The 18158-nt window shown below is 54.0% G+C and overlaps 1 protein-coding gene across 1 annotated transcript; it reads right to left on the minus strand.

Annotated features, from left to right (window-relative positions):
* Window positions 1-172: 172 nt before the first annotated feature.
* Relt (RELT TNF receptor) lies at window positions 173-17615 on the minus strand. Its single transcript, XM_029540547.1, is given in 12 exon segments — window positions 173-1495; window positions 1655-1853; window positions 2287-2541; window positions 2700-2781; window positions 3083-3163; window positions 4610-4867; window positions 5615-5694; window positions 5875-6041; window positions 6162-6236; window positions 7559-7628; window positions 17469-17518; window positions 17521-17615. Coding segments are annotated over 12 exon segments (1431 nt in total). The 5' UTR covers window positions 17587-17615; the 3' UTR covers window positions 173-1447.
* Between the last annotated feature and the right edge of the window lie 543 nt (window positions 17616-18158).

Here is an 18158-nt window from a genome sequence, read left to right on the forward strand (position 1 = left end):
TTGATATATATTAGTTCATGTCAACACATGTAAAATACATAAGATTCTAAACAGAAAAAAAGCTCATTCATAATTTTCATAATGATTTTATATTGCAATGAAAATATTCTGGGTTAAAAATACTAAGTTTACCCTTTTTTTTAGAAAACTTTTTGGAATGATTATGGGAACACATTCAATCACATATATGGCTCAGCCTGTATTTCTGTTGGGGAACCTGGCCTCTGGGGACCTCGGTGAGAATGAGACAAGGAGCCACCTCTGCCTGTTTCCCTGGTTTCAGAGGAAGGTGCTGATGAGGGGGAGGGCAATGTGTCACACACCTGGCAGGGCCCTGGAGGTGAGCAGTTTTCAGGGATACAGGGAAAGGAAGCACCTCGTGATGACATTTTCCACCTTTTATTACTCAAGTATGTGGGGCTGGAGATGTAGGGGCAGGGCAACAGCAGGTTTCAATAAATAATAAATGGGATGGGTAGTGGGCCCCGCGCCTGCACGGCCCCACATAAATAACGAGGCACTGAGCCAGAGCAGAGACTAAATAGGCTGGATTGGCAGTCACCCCCGCTACCCAAAACTCAGGCAGATACTGTACCACAGGGGCACTGAAAACCACAGGCCACAGGCACTCCCTAGCCCGCCAGTCTCCTCTTTCCACAGCTCCAGAGCTTGAGGGCAGCAGGATGGACTGAGGCTCTGCACCAGAGAGCCCTGTCCAAGTCAAGTCATTTTTCAGTTTCATTAAAAATAGCAGGGTAGGGGCAGGCACATGCATTAAGCCCCTTCTGAAGGCATCACCATAATAAATAGTCCCATGAGTGCCATGAAGGCCAAGGCCCAGGAAGCAGCAAAAACAGGCCAGATAAAGCTACTAATGGGAGGGTAGCAAAGTCAAGCTCCCCCCAACAGGGCTCAGCCCAGAATCTGCAAAGAGCTGGAGAGGTTCTGGGAACTGAGGTCTCCTCCCCAATGTCACAGTCAGTACTTAGGGATAAGCCCAGGATTGGAACCCAGGTACTCTGCCACCAGCACAGGGCTCTTTGCTACCCCTTCCCTTTGTAGGGCCTGCCAGAAGAGAGGGAGTCACATCCAGGGTCCAGGACATGGGCAGGAGTGGCTAGTTCCCAAGGCACAAGCTTGGGACCAGGTACAGATGCCACTCTTCCACCAAACCAGACCTCTAAGGGACAGAGGGCTCCTATGATGTGTTCAGGGCAGGCACAGGGTTACAGCACCCTGCATGGAAGTAACCGGGGCTTCAGGGAGAGGGTGGGCTCTTGATCTCCTGCTCCCGTGCTGTGCCGCAGGCTGCCTCCTCAGTGGGGCGGACGGTCCCACCCCAGGACTTGGCCTTTGCATCTTGGTCCTCGGTCCCAGCTGCAGCTCTCCCTCCGCAGGAAGCCTTCAGAAGCCCCGGCCAGGGCAGCGTCTAACCCTAGGCGGCCCGTCAGATGACCAGGCTGCTCTCACTTAGCCGGACCACATAGCGGCTCTCCTGGGGGCAGGGTTGAAGGGTCAGAGCTGAGTCAAGAGGTCACCTTGGGCTTCAAAAAACATGGTGTCTATACAGAGCTCCCCATACTGCCTTCATGGGCCTCTCTTCTGTCAGGGTTGACCCAGATGCTAACCCCCCCCCCCAACTCCAAGCACTCACCTCAGCCTTGTTCTCTGCTGGGGGCTTCAACCACTTAGTATGGCTCCCACCACTTCCCAGCAGTGCCCGCTGCTCAGGGGGAAGACCAGGCTGTGGGGAGTCAGGGAGATCACCCTCTGAAGGCCCAGCCTCCGTGATGGTATTCACCTCAGATAACAATGAACTGGTCCGCTGCTCAGGAATACGAGCCACACGGAACCTATAGGGAGAGATGGTACCAACACCCCTCATCAGAGGGGAATCCCAGGCCAGAGAAGGCAGCACCTACTAGGTCACCCTGCAATTTCCAAGATCACACACAGGTTGAGCCTGTTAGACTACTCAAGAGTCCTTCTCAGCCGCCCCCCCCCCAAGCTATTTGTGTCCAAATAGCAACCCCACATCTAGTTAAAGGGGTACAGACAGACCCTTGGCTTAAGAAGTCCGGGTATGATAACACCAAGACTGTGCGTGGCTCAGGGACCCAAGAGCTCCAGGTGACATAGCACAGCTGGGAAATGATGACCCTTTTGGCCACCTACACTACCCAGAGATGCCCAGGAAAGGCTAGTCAGCACTAAGCTAACCCACAGACTTGCCTTTATCCAGGCCTTCAAGTTATTCCACAACTCTGCTTTGTCTGCCCACCTTACCTGCCCACAGACAAGATGGTAATCTCGCCCTGACGTCCTGGCTTGGCACTAGCCTTGGGAGCCCGGGATGCAGTAGGCAGAAGGGTGGGTGCAGGAGTGGTGGCAGCTGCTGCCTCAGGAGACAGCAGCACCTCTGGCCACTTCTGGCTACAACGGGAGCAACAGGGGCCAGAGAGTGAGGCCAGGCCCTGCACAGTGTGGAGGTGGTGGTGATGTGGGCAGATGTGGGGCATGCTGGGTGAGGCTGGCAGCAGCCTGCAGGAGGAAGAGCAGAAATGGTCACTGGAGCAAGCCAGAAAAGGATACCCCCATCAAGGAAAAGGACAAAGGTGGCATGAAAGGGAGCAGACCCAAGAGGAAATCCCTGGTTATCCCAGGAGGCAAGCTGGTTATCTAAGGGCCCCACCCTTTACCTGGGTACAGGCCTGTGGCTTGTCTGTACCAGCTGTTTGCTGTGATATTCTTTCAACAGCTCCTCCAGGGCCGCTGCATTCTCTGTGGGCAGGTGGAGTCAGAATCTAGCACCAAGCTACAGGAGCACCCAACCCACCTCAGCAGATAGCCGCCACCCTGCCTACTCCCACATCCCTGTCCCAGGGCCTGAACTATGTGCCCTTCCTCCATCCCTTACCAGTCAAGATCAAAGGGAAAAATGCAGCACCCAGGGTCAGAGCCCCCATTAACTGAGGCTTTGGAGGCAGAGCTGGGCAGGGATTCCCCCAAGTATTAGCTAAGGCTCTAGGAGAAGACCCTCCACTCCCAGGCATAGGGTGAAAGAGAAAGACCCTCTGTTCACCTTTGTTCTCTGTGATCAGGCGCACCAGGACTCCAATGGTGTCCTCGTTGGCATCTTCTGTCCTATAGGCAGGATTAATCCCTGGAGAAAAGGAATCTGTGATTCTAGGCAAGATGGGACTCAAGGCTGCACCAGGATCTGCTGGCAGAGGGCGCCACAGACCTTGCTCTGAGTTGCAGCAAAATTACTGTGGAGCTCAGGTAACAAGACAGCTAGCTAAGTCCATCACCAGTGGGCCACCTAGACTCAAAAACGTGCTGTCATCTCTGTTATCCTGCACCCAGAAACTCCAAGTGCTCAGTGGTCTCAGGACCATCTGAAAACCACATCCCTGGATACTGCACCAGCCTCTCCCAGACAGTCACTGGACCTTTCTTGGCCTTATGGAGCTATGGGCTCTCCATGCTCAGAACTCCCAACACCTCTCCAGGCCTGTTACCTTTCTGCACACCACCCTGTCCATGAAATTATTTAACAGCTTTGAGTTTAAACCTCAAGGGTGTGAGAATGGGCCGTTGTGATGGGTCCTAAGCCAGTAAGCATATTTCCAAAATCATATACCCAGGCAACAGGCAGCAGTTATGTTCGCTAGACTAGCAACTTAGTTAGAGATGAGATGGCTCAGCGGTTGAGAGCAGAGAATGCTTCGAGGCTAGCCTGGTCTACAGAGTGAGTTCCAGGACAGCCAGGGCTACACAGAGAAACCCTGTCTTGAAAAACTGAAAAAAAAAGAAAGAAAAGAGCAGAGACTGCTCTTCCAGAGGTCCTGAGTTCAATTCCCAGCAACCACATGGTGGCTCACAACCATCTGTAATGGGATCTGATGCCCTCTTCTGGTTTCCGAAGACAGCAACAGGGTACTCATATAAATAATAAATAGGTAAAACTTTAAAAATAAATAAGTACAGTCCAAAGTCAAATGGCCCTGATTTGCTACCTTCCTACCCGCTCACTCCATGATTCAGTGTTAGGAGCTGGAGGGGGTCCTGGGAAGGGAGCATGGGGCCCAGAGCAGTGCATATGTGTCCATGAGATTTCTACACTTCGAGGCATTGGTAAGCAAGAGAAGAAATGAGCTCAAGGCCCTCTCCCCCTGGTTCTAGTACTTGTATCTCAAACTACAGTGGAGCTGAAACCTGAACCCTGCATAGTGCCTGCCAGAGCAGTGGCTCTGCCAGCCCCACCTGATGTAGGGCACTCTCATGCTTCAGACCAGAGGCTACAGGTCATTTTTTGAACAAACAACTATAGCCTGTGACCCCTACAGAGTCTCAATCCTATGGTGGAGCAGGGCCTCACTCAGAGAAGGAATCTTACCAACCCCACTTGACACACTCACTTTCTTACCTCTGCCTATTGCCATAGCTCAGCCCTTAGCACCCTCCGTGTCAGCAGGCACTATTGCTCAACACCGCTGCACAGCACCTCCAGGAGGCCTTCCTGATTAGCCCTTCCCTGTCAGTCCCAGACCCGGAAGGTTCCCTCTAAAGCCCCTAGTCTCCCCATGTGGGCCCAGTGGGGGCTTACCGCTGCCTCCTCCACCAGTGCTGGGCCCGACTTCCTTTTGGGCTGTGCAATGGTAGCCCTTCCGCTTGAGCAGGTTGCACACCAGGATGCCCAGAAGGCCCATGAGACAAAAGACAGGAACGATGGCAATCACTGCATACTGGGCAGCCGTCTCCTCAGGACCGCCTGCCCGAGTGCCATTCCCAGGCTGCCGAGGTTCACTGTTGCTACTGGTACCTGCTGCCACTTCAACGCCCCGCCGGCCCCGCCGCCCTGACTCTGAACACCACGGGATGAAAGCAAGGAAGCAGAGAAAAACATAAAAAGAAGTTGCTGGGCTGGTAGCGCCCCTTCTCAGCCCCAGAAAGGCTCTCTGCCTGACCTGCTGCATCTGTCCACTTCACCACAGACAAGATGGTGGCGATCTTGCCCTGGCCCTGCCTTGGGAGCCCCAACTAGGTCTGAATAGAAGGCTGGGAGCAGGAATGGTGGCAGCAAGTCCAAGAATCTGAACGTGAAGCTGGGGAAAAACTGAAGTCCCCATACAGCCTACCCTGCCACACTAAGAAGACAAAGACCAGCTCATGCCACTCTTCCTTGTCCATCCTCCAGTGAGGCTTCCTTGGACCTCAGCCTACATCTGCCCCTCATATACGTGTATGGAGCGGACAGATATACATACATGGGCAAAGGGACACAGGATTTTGCCTTCTCACAAGAGCACGTGAGTTAGTGGCCTCAAGGGGTGGCTGGCTCATGTATCTTTAGGGTTCTTACAGAAAGGATAGGGACAATAGGACCGAACAGGATATGAACTCTGATCCTAATAATGGTAGCTGCCTGATGCTGGATTGTCTCTACTACTCAAAAGTCAGTAAGGTGTCTGGCCATACACTGCTGAACAATTTCTGGCTGCCTGTTCTCCTATAGGCTGGAAGAGGACCCTACTTCCCTACATGGATGCTGCAGGCATTCCTAGGCTCAAGTGCCCTGACCCCCTTTCCTACCCCACCACCTACCACTCACCATCACAGCCACCAGTACTTGGAGGTGCCTTGGAACATGGCTGACACGGACCATGAGGAACTCCCTGTGGCCAAAACCACCTGCAGGGAGGGAAGATGTCACTGAGGTCCAGAAATAAAAACCTGTCCTTAGTTAAAATTGGATTCCTTCCTACTAAGTGCCCTCAACGGTCCCCCTACCATGTCACAGATGGGAAGAGGCCCACCGAGGGAGCAGTGGGCCGAGACCCCAGCATAAGCCCCACTTCACCCTGTGCTCACCCACGCTGACAGTCTCCGCACATTGTATCATGAGTTGCTGTGCCAGCCTGGGCCTCCAACCTCTTTTGAAGGCTGCAGCGGTAATGAGGCTGGCATGGATAGGAGTCCCATGAGGCTGAAAAGGTGCCTGGGGGGCAAGTTCTGCATAATGTGCCCTGTCCTGGCTCCTGCAGGAGAGGAAAGAAATTACAAGGTCTGAAGCCAGGCCAGAAGCCCCTGGGCATCCAGGCCTCGGCCTCCCCTCTGCCCTCAGGAATCATCCTGGGACAGGACAACACATCACTCACCGGGTCAGGCTCCTTGCCAGGTGGACACAGCCAAGGAGTTATTGGTGTTGGAGTGGCCAGGGGCCAGGGCAGCAGCTGGAAGAATGCAGGTGGAAAAGAGGACATGGTGACAGAGGAAGACAATGCTAAAACATGGGGCCTGAAGGGTCATCTGCTCACTACCTACTTCCTGAACAGAGCGTGAATCGCAGGCTACACAGGCTCCCTACCCAGGCTTCAGGGGTACTCTTAGGGCCTGCCTCAGCCAGTTCTGCTACACTGCCAGTGTCTGGGTAAAGAGAATTATATCTGCTTCTGGAAAATACTGGAAAGCCCCAGACAGGATCAGGACCTCAAGCCCTTGAGCCTCTGAATTACAGCCCTTTCAGATGAGTTACACCTCCTCACCCCAGACAGATGAGGAGGAAATGCTTCCGAATTCCTCTGAGATTGCCTCCCCTCACCCCTAAGCTGAGCATGTCATTAACTACCCTCTGTTTATCATGCCTAGAGCCAAGTCTGCAGCTGGTGCTTACTTACTATTCTGGGCCCGGAGCTGAGTCTGAGACCACATACTTATCTGTGACCTCCCCCCTGTGCCAAGGCCACCCCATTCATACCTTGCACCTAAACAGGGGATGCCACGTTCCAAAGGAACACTCTTCTAGATATGGTCTGCTAGCCCTTCTCTGATGACCTCCCTTTGCTTCCCACTCAATTGAATGGACTACTTGCCCTGGCTCCTACTGTGGGAAGGCCCTGTCCTCCAACTTGGCCGCAGCTACTAGGGCTAGGAGGCTCCAGGGCTAGTTACCCTGAAGGTAGAATGTCAGCCTGGCTCCCAACAACTGCTAAGGCTGCAGGCTACCTCCTGGAGACCTCGGCTTGTTCCTCCTAAGTCCAAAATTACAGCAGAAAGACTACCACAGGCCTCAGGCCTGCCTGAGGCTACAGGTCTGTAAGTGCTCTGACTCCAGCCCCAGAATCCGGGCTTCCTTCAACTAAGGTAGAGTCTACATCCAGCTCATGAGTTACTCAATTTCTTTCAGGTCCCTACCTGTCCTCCTAGCCCTGTCTCACACTGGCAGGAGGCAAGCACCTTGCCCTCTGCCATGCCTGCAAATGCTAGGAAATCCCTCTGGCCCATGTACGAATTGCTTGGGAAAGCTGTATCCTCTGGTTTGGATATCATGAGTAGAAGAAATTGTGTCTGTCTCTACAGCATCACTGCTGAATGCCAGATAGTACTAGTAGATACTTCATTGGGTCTGAAGGCCTTGGATTCTTCCCAGAAGGAGCATTTAAGTTCTTCAGAGCCCAAGGCTCCAGAGCAGGACCTGAATCCCCCCCTCTTGGAGTGCTGATTGCATGCTCAGATTCCAACTATTCTAGTTTCTCTCGGTCTTTCCCCAACTCACCACAAAGAGGCAAGACAGGGGCCAGCACAGCAAAGTCCGCTTCATCATCAGGCCCTGGAGTGACGTTGATCTAGGGCAGATAAAAGAAGCTCAGGAGAGCAGCCAGACCAGGCAAGCAGCTGCTGCCTCCCTCCTAGCCACCTTCACGATGACAGGACTGCTGCTGGGTGCTAGGCAAGCATCTGCCCCACATGGTGGGATGCAGGGCTGAACAGAAATAGAACTGACATGTTTAGGGCCAGCCTTACAGGCCAAGGCTGGAGGGAAGCTGATGGCTCTCCAGTTCAGGTTTCCCAGGGGAGGAAGTGCTTCCTTCCCCTTCCATATACAGCCAGGTGTCCTGAGGAACCAGAGGGCCAAGAGGAAAGAAGCTGGGGAAGAGCTGAGCTGGAGTTAAAATGGCCCCTAGCCCGGCTATTAGCCTCAACTTCCCATAGCTCCTAGACCACTCTCACACTGCCTTAAGTTTTGCAGGTTCTGCTACAGGAAGGCCCTAATACTTCACACCCAGCTCAAAGGCCTGTATGTGGAAGTACTTCTAGAAGTCACACCCCTTCTCGCTCTGTCACCTGTTCCTCCTCTACACTTCTCCAGGGAGGCCTGGGCATATGTACTTGCATCTCTACCCACCCATGTGTCATGGCAGACCTGGGAGTGTCACAATAGCTAGCATTCGGACAGCTGGACCCTCTCCAGACATGCCTCTGCACTAGGAAATTAGGAACACCAATGTCCACAGAGGACACTATAGCAAACAGATTAAGAGACAATCTTCCCACTCTGAGATGCTCCAAAGAACCATCAGTGCCAGTTCCCCAGCCCACTGGCCCCAGGCTGAGTGAGATTCCCTCTGATGCCCAGACAGCACTACCTCTAGAGAAGTCTCTAGCTAGTAGACAAGGTTGGAATGGCAGAAAGAATTCAGATTAGACAACAGAAAGTTCATGTGTATCTCCCAGAGACCTGGCTTCAGGGTCATAGGCTAGGATAGGGTGTCCTCTGAAACCGAAGGGTGCTCACAGGCCTAGCGCTCCTCCACACCACTGGATGAGGGCTCACAGGATGCTTGATGCCAAGCCTGACAGAGGACTTAGTATTTGCAGGAACTTCCAGGTCACAGAGCCCCCTCTCTGCTGGGAGCCAGGCTTCCTGGCTGGAAATAAGAGTGGAACAGAGGAAACCTATCTGCCACCTGACCTGGGCCTGGCCCCACAAAGACCTTAGCAGGGCCAGGGGTTCAGGTTACACCCAGGGGATGGGGAGGAGCTGCAGTCACATCATCCAGGGACTCTCCAGGTCACTGGCAGCAGGCGCCTCTTGCGCCTCTTGGGCCTCAGGCCAACTAAGGGGAAAACCAAAGACAGGGAAGGCCAGGCTGCAGAGTAGGTAAAGGCCACATGTGGCAGTCAACACTCAGCAGGTGCACTCCTGACTCATCCCTTGACCTGTCCTTAAATTCGGTCACAAAACTGCCTTCCAGGTTCTGCACCAGTGTCTTTTTTAACTCTCCCTGGCTCTGTGTCCCCGCAAGGCCATCTCCTATGGCCTCTCCAGTTCTTCAAAGGATCTCACCACCACAGACCTGACCACAAACCCCAAGTCTTCAGGTTGTCTCCACAGCATGCTCCCAGCCCCAACAGCCTTTCAGATCCCCAGGAAGTTTAGACGGCTAGGACAAGGGATGAAAAGTAAGAAATAAAACCCCAGAAGCAAGAGCAAGACCACCCGGACTCTAACTGTCCCTACTGGGTGACCTGAGCCACAAGAAGAGGCTATGAGGCTGTTCATCTGCAGACAGGCCAGAAACCAAGTGATCCGGAGACTTCCTGGAGAAAAGTGAGGGTCCAGAGGCCCAGTCTCCAAGCCAGAGTGGGCCCACTCAGGCGTATCCACCGGCAGCCGCCACTCAGCACCCCCTGCCTTCTAATTATGCACCTTCTAATTACCACAAACCTGGCACTTACTGCAGTCTGGCTGCATGCCCCCTCTCTAACCAGATTGAACCCCTACTCCCACCCCCTTCTACCTGCTCAGGCACATGCACACGTGTGCACACCTGTGGCTTCAGCCTCTGCCTCCTAGTCCTCTAGGATCTAAAACGCTGCCCTGGAAACTCATGGGAAAACAAGCTCACAGACGCTCCTAGGCTAGGAGGGGTCAGTAGAGCCCTTCCCCATACTGCTCTCATCTAGAAGGCCAAACCTCAGTAATACCCCACAGCCTAACGCCTCCTGGAAGACAGATGCCAGAAATGGGTACACTGCAGCCCAAGAGTAAAGGGTAATGCCCACAAAGCCCTTCCAGCTCCGGGTACCTGAGGAAGGAGAGGCACACTAGCCACACGGAGTTGAAGAGGCAGGGTTCTAGCAGAGAAGGAAGTTCGCTCAAAGGCCACTCCTCCAAGTCTCCTAGCCCTGAGCATCCTCACAGCTACTAATCCCCTGTGACTCTTGAGCCCCGGGCTTCCCTAGCCTCAGTTTCCTTATCCACAGGATGGGTTGTTTATCTCCTGTGCAGAAGCCTGTCATGAAGCTGGTCATGGGATTTCCTACCCACACCCCGCGGGGTGGTCATTAAGTATTTGTTGGCTTGCTTGCTCACAGCGTGTCCCCCAAGCCAACAGCAGTCAGGGCAGAGGGTCTGCTTTACTCACCACAAAGCCCAGCACCCAACCCAGGCATGGAACCCAATGCCTCTACCAAATGCGCTCAGAGGCTGGGGAAAAGAGGGGCTTTAAAAAAAATTAAAAATCTAGCCCTCTACAAAACTGCCCAAACAATGAGAAGAGAAATTCCTTGAGTGCAAGCCAGCTAGCAAAGCTCCTGCCATAGAAGCTGCAGTGGAAGCTCCCCAAGGGAGGAGGGTCCTAGAGGCCTCAGAAAGAGGAAGCTGTACCGCCTGCCCGGCCTGCCCGGCCTTAGGCTGCTTCCTCTTTCCTAGAACCGAAGCTGTGGGTTTACCCCTGGCCTCAGCCACGGCCCCCCAAGCACACTCCTCTGCCCTCTTCTTCTGCCCTCCGGGTAACAGTACCTGCAGCCTAGGAGTCCTGGCAGATGTGTGTGCCCCGAGCCACACACATCAGTATGGCTTCCCAATGTACCTCTGAAAACCTCCTTACACAAATATGCACACATACGCCAGTCACCTTAGGTTTCTTTCTCAGCTTCTTGAAGCTTCTTTCAAGTCACGGAGATGAGTTACCTGCTGTTTCCTCTGCCCAGAAACCCCTCCTATCACTTTTGGCCAACACCTACTCTTCCTCCAGTGTTGTTCAAAGTCACTTCCTCCTGGAGGTTCCCCCAACCACTACCTCCCCTCAGCTATGGTGCCATTTGCCCAGCCTCTTTCTCACCACAAGCTGTCCTTTATGCCCAGGGCTGCGCTGGGTGTGTGCTGTACTGGAGATGAGAAGCAGAAGAGATGTCTTCAGTAGACTAGATTAGTTATGCCAGAGACGGTGGGCCAGGGAGAACACACACTACTGGTAAAGGAATCTAGAGGCAGGGTTTCTCTTGTTTTGTTTTGTTTTGTTTTTGAGACAGGGTTTCTCTGTGTAGCCCTGGCTGTCCTGGAACTCACTCTGGAGACCAGGCTGGCCTCGAACTCAGAAATCCGCCTGCCTCTGCCTCCCGAGTGCTGGGATTAAAGGCGTGTGGCACCACTGCAAGGCTGGCAGAGTTTCTCTTAACTTGGTTCTGAAGCCCTCTGCTAACCTGGGGAAACATCACTGAACACAAGCCTGCGCGCCTGTGTTCTTCACTGTCTGTGAGGCTATGGAGCCAGTATAGAGGCCTCATGTGATCGTGAAAAGAGAATTCACATTTAGTTCTCAGCATAGGACTGGCACAGAGTATTCCCTTAAAAGTACACACTACACTACACCATGACTCAGTTTCCCCATGTGGCAATGTTTTAAAAGGAGGTGCACATTTCTGACCTGTAAGTGTGAAGGGCAGGGACATTCTCTTGATTAGTGAGGGAGGGGTGGGAGGTGCAGGAGAGGAGTCTGGGAAGACTGCAAGCAGAGTCCAGGTCATGCTGAGCTTGTACTTTTCCCAGAGCCATGGGAACCCTGAAGAGTTAAGCAGAGGAAGCAAAACACTGAGTGATTTGCCTCTGGGCAGGCAGGTGAGCTAGGCTGCCAGCCAAGTGAGGGCACTGAGGGAGAGGGAGGGGGATCAGGGCCCACCTGGGGTAGGGCAGGTAAGAAGGCAGACTCTGCTTTCCAGCCTGTGGCCTTCTCTGCAGCCTCTAGAGGCAAGGGTTGCCTGGAAACACAGCTGGACACAGGCCTTCCTCAGCAGTGGCTGCACCAGGCAGCAACAAAGGCAGCATCAATAGAGAAATCCAGGTTAGTAAAGGACCCGGTGGTTCCCTGGCAACTGGGGCTGAAGTAGGGCAGTGCCCACACTGGGCGCCAGTTAATGCTGCTAAGCATTGCCGGCTTCCCTAACAGAAGGGGGCCAACCTCAACTGGGGACTATCCCTCACCCGGGCTCACCTCAATTCCCATAGACTGAATAGTCCCTTTCAGACTAGAGTAAACAGGTTGAGGGAAGTCACACGTGGGGTCCCACGGCCTGTAAGTACTAAAGCAGGGGTGGAGGCCAGAACTGCCTCATCTCTGCCTTCCCAACTCTGAAGCCTGGTTCTGACTCTGCAGGCAGGCCCTTTGAGAGTGCTTGCCAACCCAGGAGCAGGAAGGCTAGTGTAGGGGTGTGTGGAAGGGGGCGGGGCGCAACTTAAGGTTTACCAGGAAGACCTAGGCAAGGCCCAAAAGACTGTGATCCCCACCTGGCAGCCTCAGGGCTGAGAATGGCCCGCACCATGCTTCTTTGTAGAGTGTGCTAATTTGTACCAGAACATACAGAAAAGCACCGCAAACTATAGGAAGCAAGAAGATGGAAACTCTGGGAATTCCCAGAGGCAGGAAGAGCAGCTTCCAGGGCTGCTGTTGAGGCTGAAGGCCCAGAGTTAAACAAAAAGCTGAAGGGCACCCCACTCCCTGCTTCTTCCCAGGTCTGGGCAGCCATGACTACATAGGTCATCCACACTAGAGTATTCTCCTGTGTGGACCCTCAGAGTCCTACTCCACACACACTTGCAGGCAGCAGGAACTAGGCATGGTTCTGTTCCTCAGACCTCCTGGCTGCCACTGGGCCTACATTTCAGCAGCTCTGGTGGTAAGGGGGCAGGAGGGGCTGAAAGGGCTAATTGGCTCCTTAAGGCTAAGAAAAGGGCTGAGGCAGCCAGATCTGGCTCTCAGCTCCTCCAGACTGAGTAGGAAATGGATGCAATCTTCTCCCTCCTGACAAGTCTGGAGATAGAGAAAAGTGTCTGACACTAGGCAGTCACCCCTGGGACAGGTCTGTGGTTTCCCAAGGGCCCTCTCACATGTCCCATCTCCTCTCCAGCCTGAGTCCCGCTGGATCTCTCAACACAGGCTTCCATGATCCATACTTACAAAAGGGAGGCTGAGGTAGTTGAGTAACCTGTAAAGGCTTGGTCTAGGGCCAGTAAGTGTTAAGGCACTTGCCATCAAGGCACTTACTGAATGGACTGGGTTCAATGACCAGAATCCACATGGTGGAAGGGAAAAACTGATTGTGGCAGGTTGTCCCGACTTCCACACCACCACTCTGTCAGTATAGAATAAACAAACTTATGTAATATTTGTTTGAAAGGAAATAGGTCTGGAAGGTAACACAGCTTACCAACCCTGGAGAGGAGACAAGCAGCAGGCAGCTCTTGCCCATGTCACCCATACCTGACTCTCCACTGCTTTCAAGGGCCTGCTTTAACCCACACTAACCTTTAAGAACCACCTGGACTACCTCCTTTGGCCGTAGGACAGAATAGCAGGGCCCAGAAGGTGCTGGAAAACACTCGGTTCATCCCTTATTCTTAATGCTTACACCCCCACCCCCCACAGATGTCGGCTTGGTTCCAGCCCTGACCACATACCTCCACTTTGCATTGAATTGATAACGAGCCAGGATGGTCTAGAGACTGCTCAGCATATGACCCCATCATCCCAACTTGGTTGACTGGAGCAGAAATGTAGGGAGAGACTGAGGAGAAACCACATAACTCCAGTTCACTCTCCAATTTCTTAGGCTTGGGTGCTAGGCAATGAGGCCCTACCCAGGGGAATGGTGCTGAGGTCTGGGTGGGCATATGTGACCAGGCTCTGGAGCAGTCCACCTGGGCTGAAGCTCAGGCTCTGTCACTAAGTAAATCTGTGACCTTGAACAGTCACTTAACCTCTCATGTGATTCAGGGTCTCAAAAATTGTGGATATTTGGGATCTCACCTAAGCAATGGTGGCCAAGAAGCACATTCTCACAGCACAGCCTCTCCAGGGTCACAGATGAACTCAGGCTCAAAACAAAGAGTGTCCAGTCAAGGCCATCCAGGGTGGCCGCTTGAGTGCCGAAAGCACACTGTGAGGAACCCAAAGTAAATTTAAGCAGTGTGAGAGAATGCAGGTAGCCGTGCCGACAGAGGCTTGCGTGTGCCGAGACTACAGAGTCAGGAAGGTAGAGGACTGGGCAGACAAGTTCAACAGTTCACATGCAGCCCATAACTTGGGGCAATTGTGCCCACTCAGCTGACCTCATGGTGTGGGCAAGATCCAGACCACACAGGCTAACAGCAACTCTTCACCAGTAGCCCTGGGCCCAGCCCCACCACGGCCTTCAGGAAGTTTTCCTTTGAGAGGACCCACTCAGCCATCAGTTCTAGGCTCCTTTGACCCTTCCCAGTGGTGAGGAGGCTGCCTGAGGGAGCGGCAAGGAAGCAGAGTGCAGGGCCCATAGGCTCTCAGTCCCCTCAGGGCTGAGGATGCACAGGGCCAAGTTTAGTCCCTTCTCCCAAACTCACTCTTGAACCCTGCCTCTAATTGACCACATAAGGCCTCTCCATCCCCCTCCAGCTGGGCTAACCAACCAGGCACACATGGGCAGTTTATTTATAGAGTGCTCATCTTTCCCAGGGTGGCCCAGGAAAGAAGTCTGAGCTTCAAGGCCATAGACCTGGCTGTAGATTCCAGTGGCACTAGGGTCTCTAAAATGTCTTCTCCTCTGATTCCTGGTTTCCTTGCCTGTGTCTACAAGGACTGAGGACTGTCTGGAGATCAAGGGCAAAGATCGAATAGCCTTAGGAACTGAGCACACAGAAGGGATGCAATGCTGACTGCTGTCTCTATCTACCAGCTTAGCCTGTGCAAGACTGGATTCAATCCATAGTACTGAAAAAGCAAACAAAACCAAAACAGAGAAGCAGCTGGACACACAGAGAAAGCCAAAGCTGGAGCAGAAGTTTGCAAAGCTGTGCTAGAACCTGCTGCCCTTGCTGCCCAAGCGTCCAGGGATCAAGTGGCAAGATGGAAAGTGGACAGGAGAGCTACGCCCGCAATGCTAGGGGCTATGTGCCCTGCCATTCTTGGAACTACAGTCTCTCCCCGTGTATGGAGGGGCTGAGCCTGCTGACTCTGTAAGGTGGGCCCCTCTATGCTTCCTGCCAATGGCAGACATAGGCACCTCCCTGTAGCAACTACCACACCAAACAGAAACCCAGCTTGGCCCCACTTTCATCCCCAGAGGCCCAAGTTCCCAGAATGCTTTGGCTTGCTGGGGCATACAGTAGAGCTGGGGGGGGCTCCACAGAGGCTGGGCCAGCAGGGAAGGTTAACCCTTAGTTAACCCTTCTCCCCTCTCTCCTTCTCCTGGCCCTGAGCTATTTCTACCTCTGGGCTGGGGATGGAAATAACTTGGGCTCAGCCCCTGGAGACCAAGACAGCTATTTTCATCAGCCCCCAAAGCACAGCTCCAGTCATTCCAGGGAGAACGGAGGGACACCCTGCTCCCCGGCCTCTGCTCTAGGCCAAGCACAGCGACGATCAGAATTAGAAAGAGTTGTTGGGAAGAACGGGGAGACAGAGACCCAGACTGGGTAGGGTACAAGCACAAGGTCACTCCATTTGCTCTCCAACACAGCAAATGAGAGAGTCAAAGATAGGGGGCTGGGGACATCTTAAGTATGATGAAGGTCACCATCCTTGCCACCCCCCGGCTGTGCTGCTAACTGCAGATACTTCAGAGCCAGGTTACATGTTTCCAAGACCAGCCACAGGCTCTAAAAGGCAGGAGATAGGTCTTCCTGCTGATCTCTGGCTCCGAGGGGGAGAAGGAACAAGAAGGCTAAAACGCCCACTTGCCATTTGCTAGCCACGTGGGCATGTGAATCTCACTACAAACTCAGACGGGGCACCTGTGCCAGGCCTGCCAGCCCAAGTCTGATAGATGGGAGCTCAGATATGCCAAGAGCAACTACCAGGAAAGTGGTGATCCTCTCCAAGCACCCCACAGGCAGGCTTGAATCCCAGTCCTGGCACTGTCTTGAGTCTATGTGACCTTGGACAAGCCACTGTGGTTCTCTGGGCCTCAGTTACTCTAATAGTCACCACATCTTAGAACCGCTGTAAGGAGTCAACGAAACAGCACATTATGAAGTGTTTAAAGGAAAACCTGTCACTGACCTCCCCCCCCCCACACACACCTCAAATGTCAAGCCCACTTCCAGAGGGTCACCAAAAGCAGACCCTCCACATACTATTTACATCACATGTGGTACCGCATTGCTACTGCCACCTCTGGAACTAGGGAGCCCAGATGCCGCCCATTCTACATAAATTGCACTGACCCCCTTGTGGGAGCAGGAGTCTCAAAATGGCCTTTTCCAGAGATCAAGCAAGAACTCTAAGACCAGATCAGAACGGACCATTGGAGAACAAATATTCCCTCTCTCTCCAATCAGGGAGCTGAAAAAAAAGAGACCTGACTGAGTAGAAAGTGTGTTTGGATTGAGGTTTCAGTATCTAAAGGACCAGTGGCTTTTGAGTGGGAGCCTGACATCTTGACCAACTGTAGGCAAGACTGTTTCCAACTGTTCACCAACACATGAGAACCTTGGACCACTCCATTGTGTCACAAGCAGAACGGCTGCCCCCACCCCCACTGCAGTCTTTCTGTCTGGAGGGGAGAGGAGAATAGAGAAGACTGACCCAAAAACAATAGAGGATCCCAAAGTGATGATTCACAGGCTATTCACACCTCTCTGCAGACTGGGAGACTGAGGCTCAGCAGGGTTAGATTCTGATCACAAAACAGAAAACACGGTGCGCCTTGCTAGACGTTGGGGACTCCAGTGTGTGTGTATATGAGTGTGGAGTGGAGACTGAGACCTCAGGTCTTCTCTGTGCCAGAGGAACTAGCCCACCCAGTTTTGGCTTCCTCTGCTAGATCATGTCTGCGTGCAAACTCACTAAACTGAACTCTAAGGCTGTCTTGGAGAGAGATCTTTAACTCCCTAGACTCCTGATCTTCCTTGGCCCCTCAAATGTCAGGTTCCTCCTTGCAGACAGTCTCTCTCTCTCTCTCTCTCTCTCCTTCCCCCATCCCGTCCCACATGCACCCTGTGACCCCGTGATTCAGGGCTTACTTAAGTTATTTAGGGTTCCTCTCTTCTACCTTATACTCACAACTAACCCGGGTCACACTACAGGCCACACACAGTGACCCCAGTGACCTGGGGTCTCTCATATACACAATCACACACACTCTGCCTGTCTCACACACACAGAACCCCTCTGTGTCGCCCGCTAGGCTCGGCGTCACCGCCCAGCGTCCCAGCCACACGTTCGGCCGGGCCAGGCCGCCTCATGCGCCGTGTCACCCACAGTCACGGGCTGACACCGTTCAGAACACCACCCCCCTTCCCGGCCGCCCCGCGCTGCAGCCGCACCGAGGCGCCGCCGGCCCGTCCCGCAGCCGGCCTTTGGTGTCAGTCCAAGTTTCCCGGGCTCCCCCGACCCCTAGCGCGCCAAGTTCCGCTGCTTCCTCTCGCGCACCTTCTGACAGACTGCGCCGCGCGCGGTGCCGGGAGGACGCGCAGCCCAGGGGGGCTCCGGGACGCGTAGACAGCACCAGGATGGGACGGGACCGGGCAGGAGAGCGGGGCTGACGCATCCGCCGCGCGGGAGAACTTCCTCGGAGCAGCGGAGCGGGGCTGAGGGCCGCGCGCGCCCTCCTTACCTGGCCCGCAGCACCAGCTTCGCTCAGCGGCCGACGCGGCGCCGGGGCCCCGCTAGGCGAGCGCTCGGGGCCGGCCGCGCAGCCTGCGCGCCTTTTGAATGAATCGCCGGCCCGGCTGGGAAGCTGCGCGGCCCCGCCCCCCGCGTCACGGCTTCTGGCCCCGCCCCCGACGTCAGAGCTCAGTTTTGCGGCCCCTAACCCGGAGCCCCCTCAGCGGGCCAAGGGCTCACGATTCTCCCGCCAGGCCACGCTGCTCCGCATCGCCACCTCTCGAGCCTCCTAGGAACTGCAGGGGCTACGGCTGGGATGCTCTTCAGATGCATCCCTTGGGGCGCGGCGGGGAGGGGTGTGTGTGTGTGTGTGTGTGTGTGTGTGTGTATGTGTGTATGTGTGTGTGTGTGTAAGTGTGTGAGTGTGTGCATGTGTAAAAAATCTGGTCTTGTGTGATGCAGCGAAAAGGTGCTTGAGACATGAATGCTGCTCAGATTCTGTCACCATTGCCTGTG

This window comes from Mus pahari, chromosome 1 (genome assembly GCF_900095145.1).
Source record: "Mus pahari chromosome 1, PAHARI_EIJ_v1.1, whole genome shotgun sequence".
In the NCBI taxonomy this organism is placed as follows: Eukaryota; Metazoa; Chordata; class Mammalia; order Rodentia; family Muridae; genus Mus; species Mus pahari.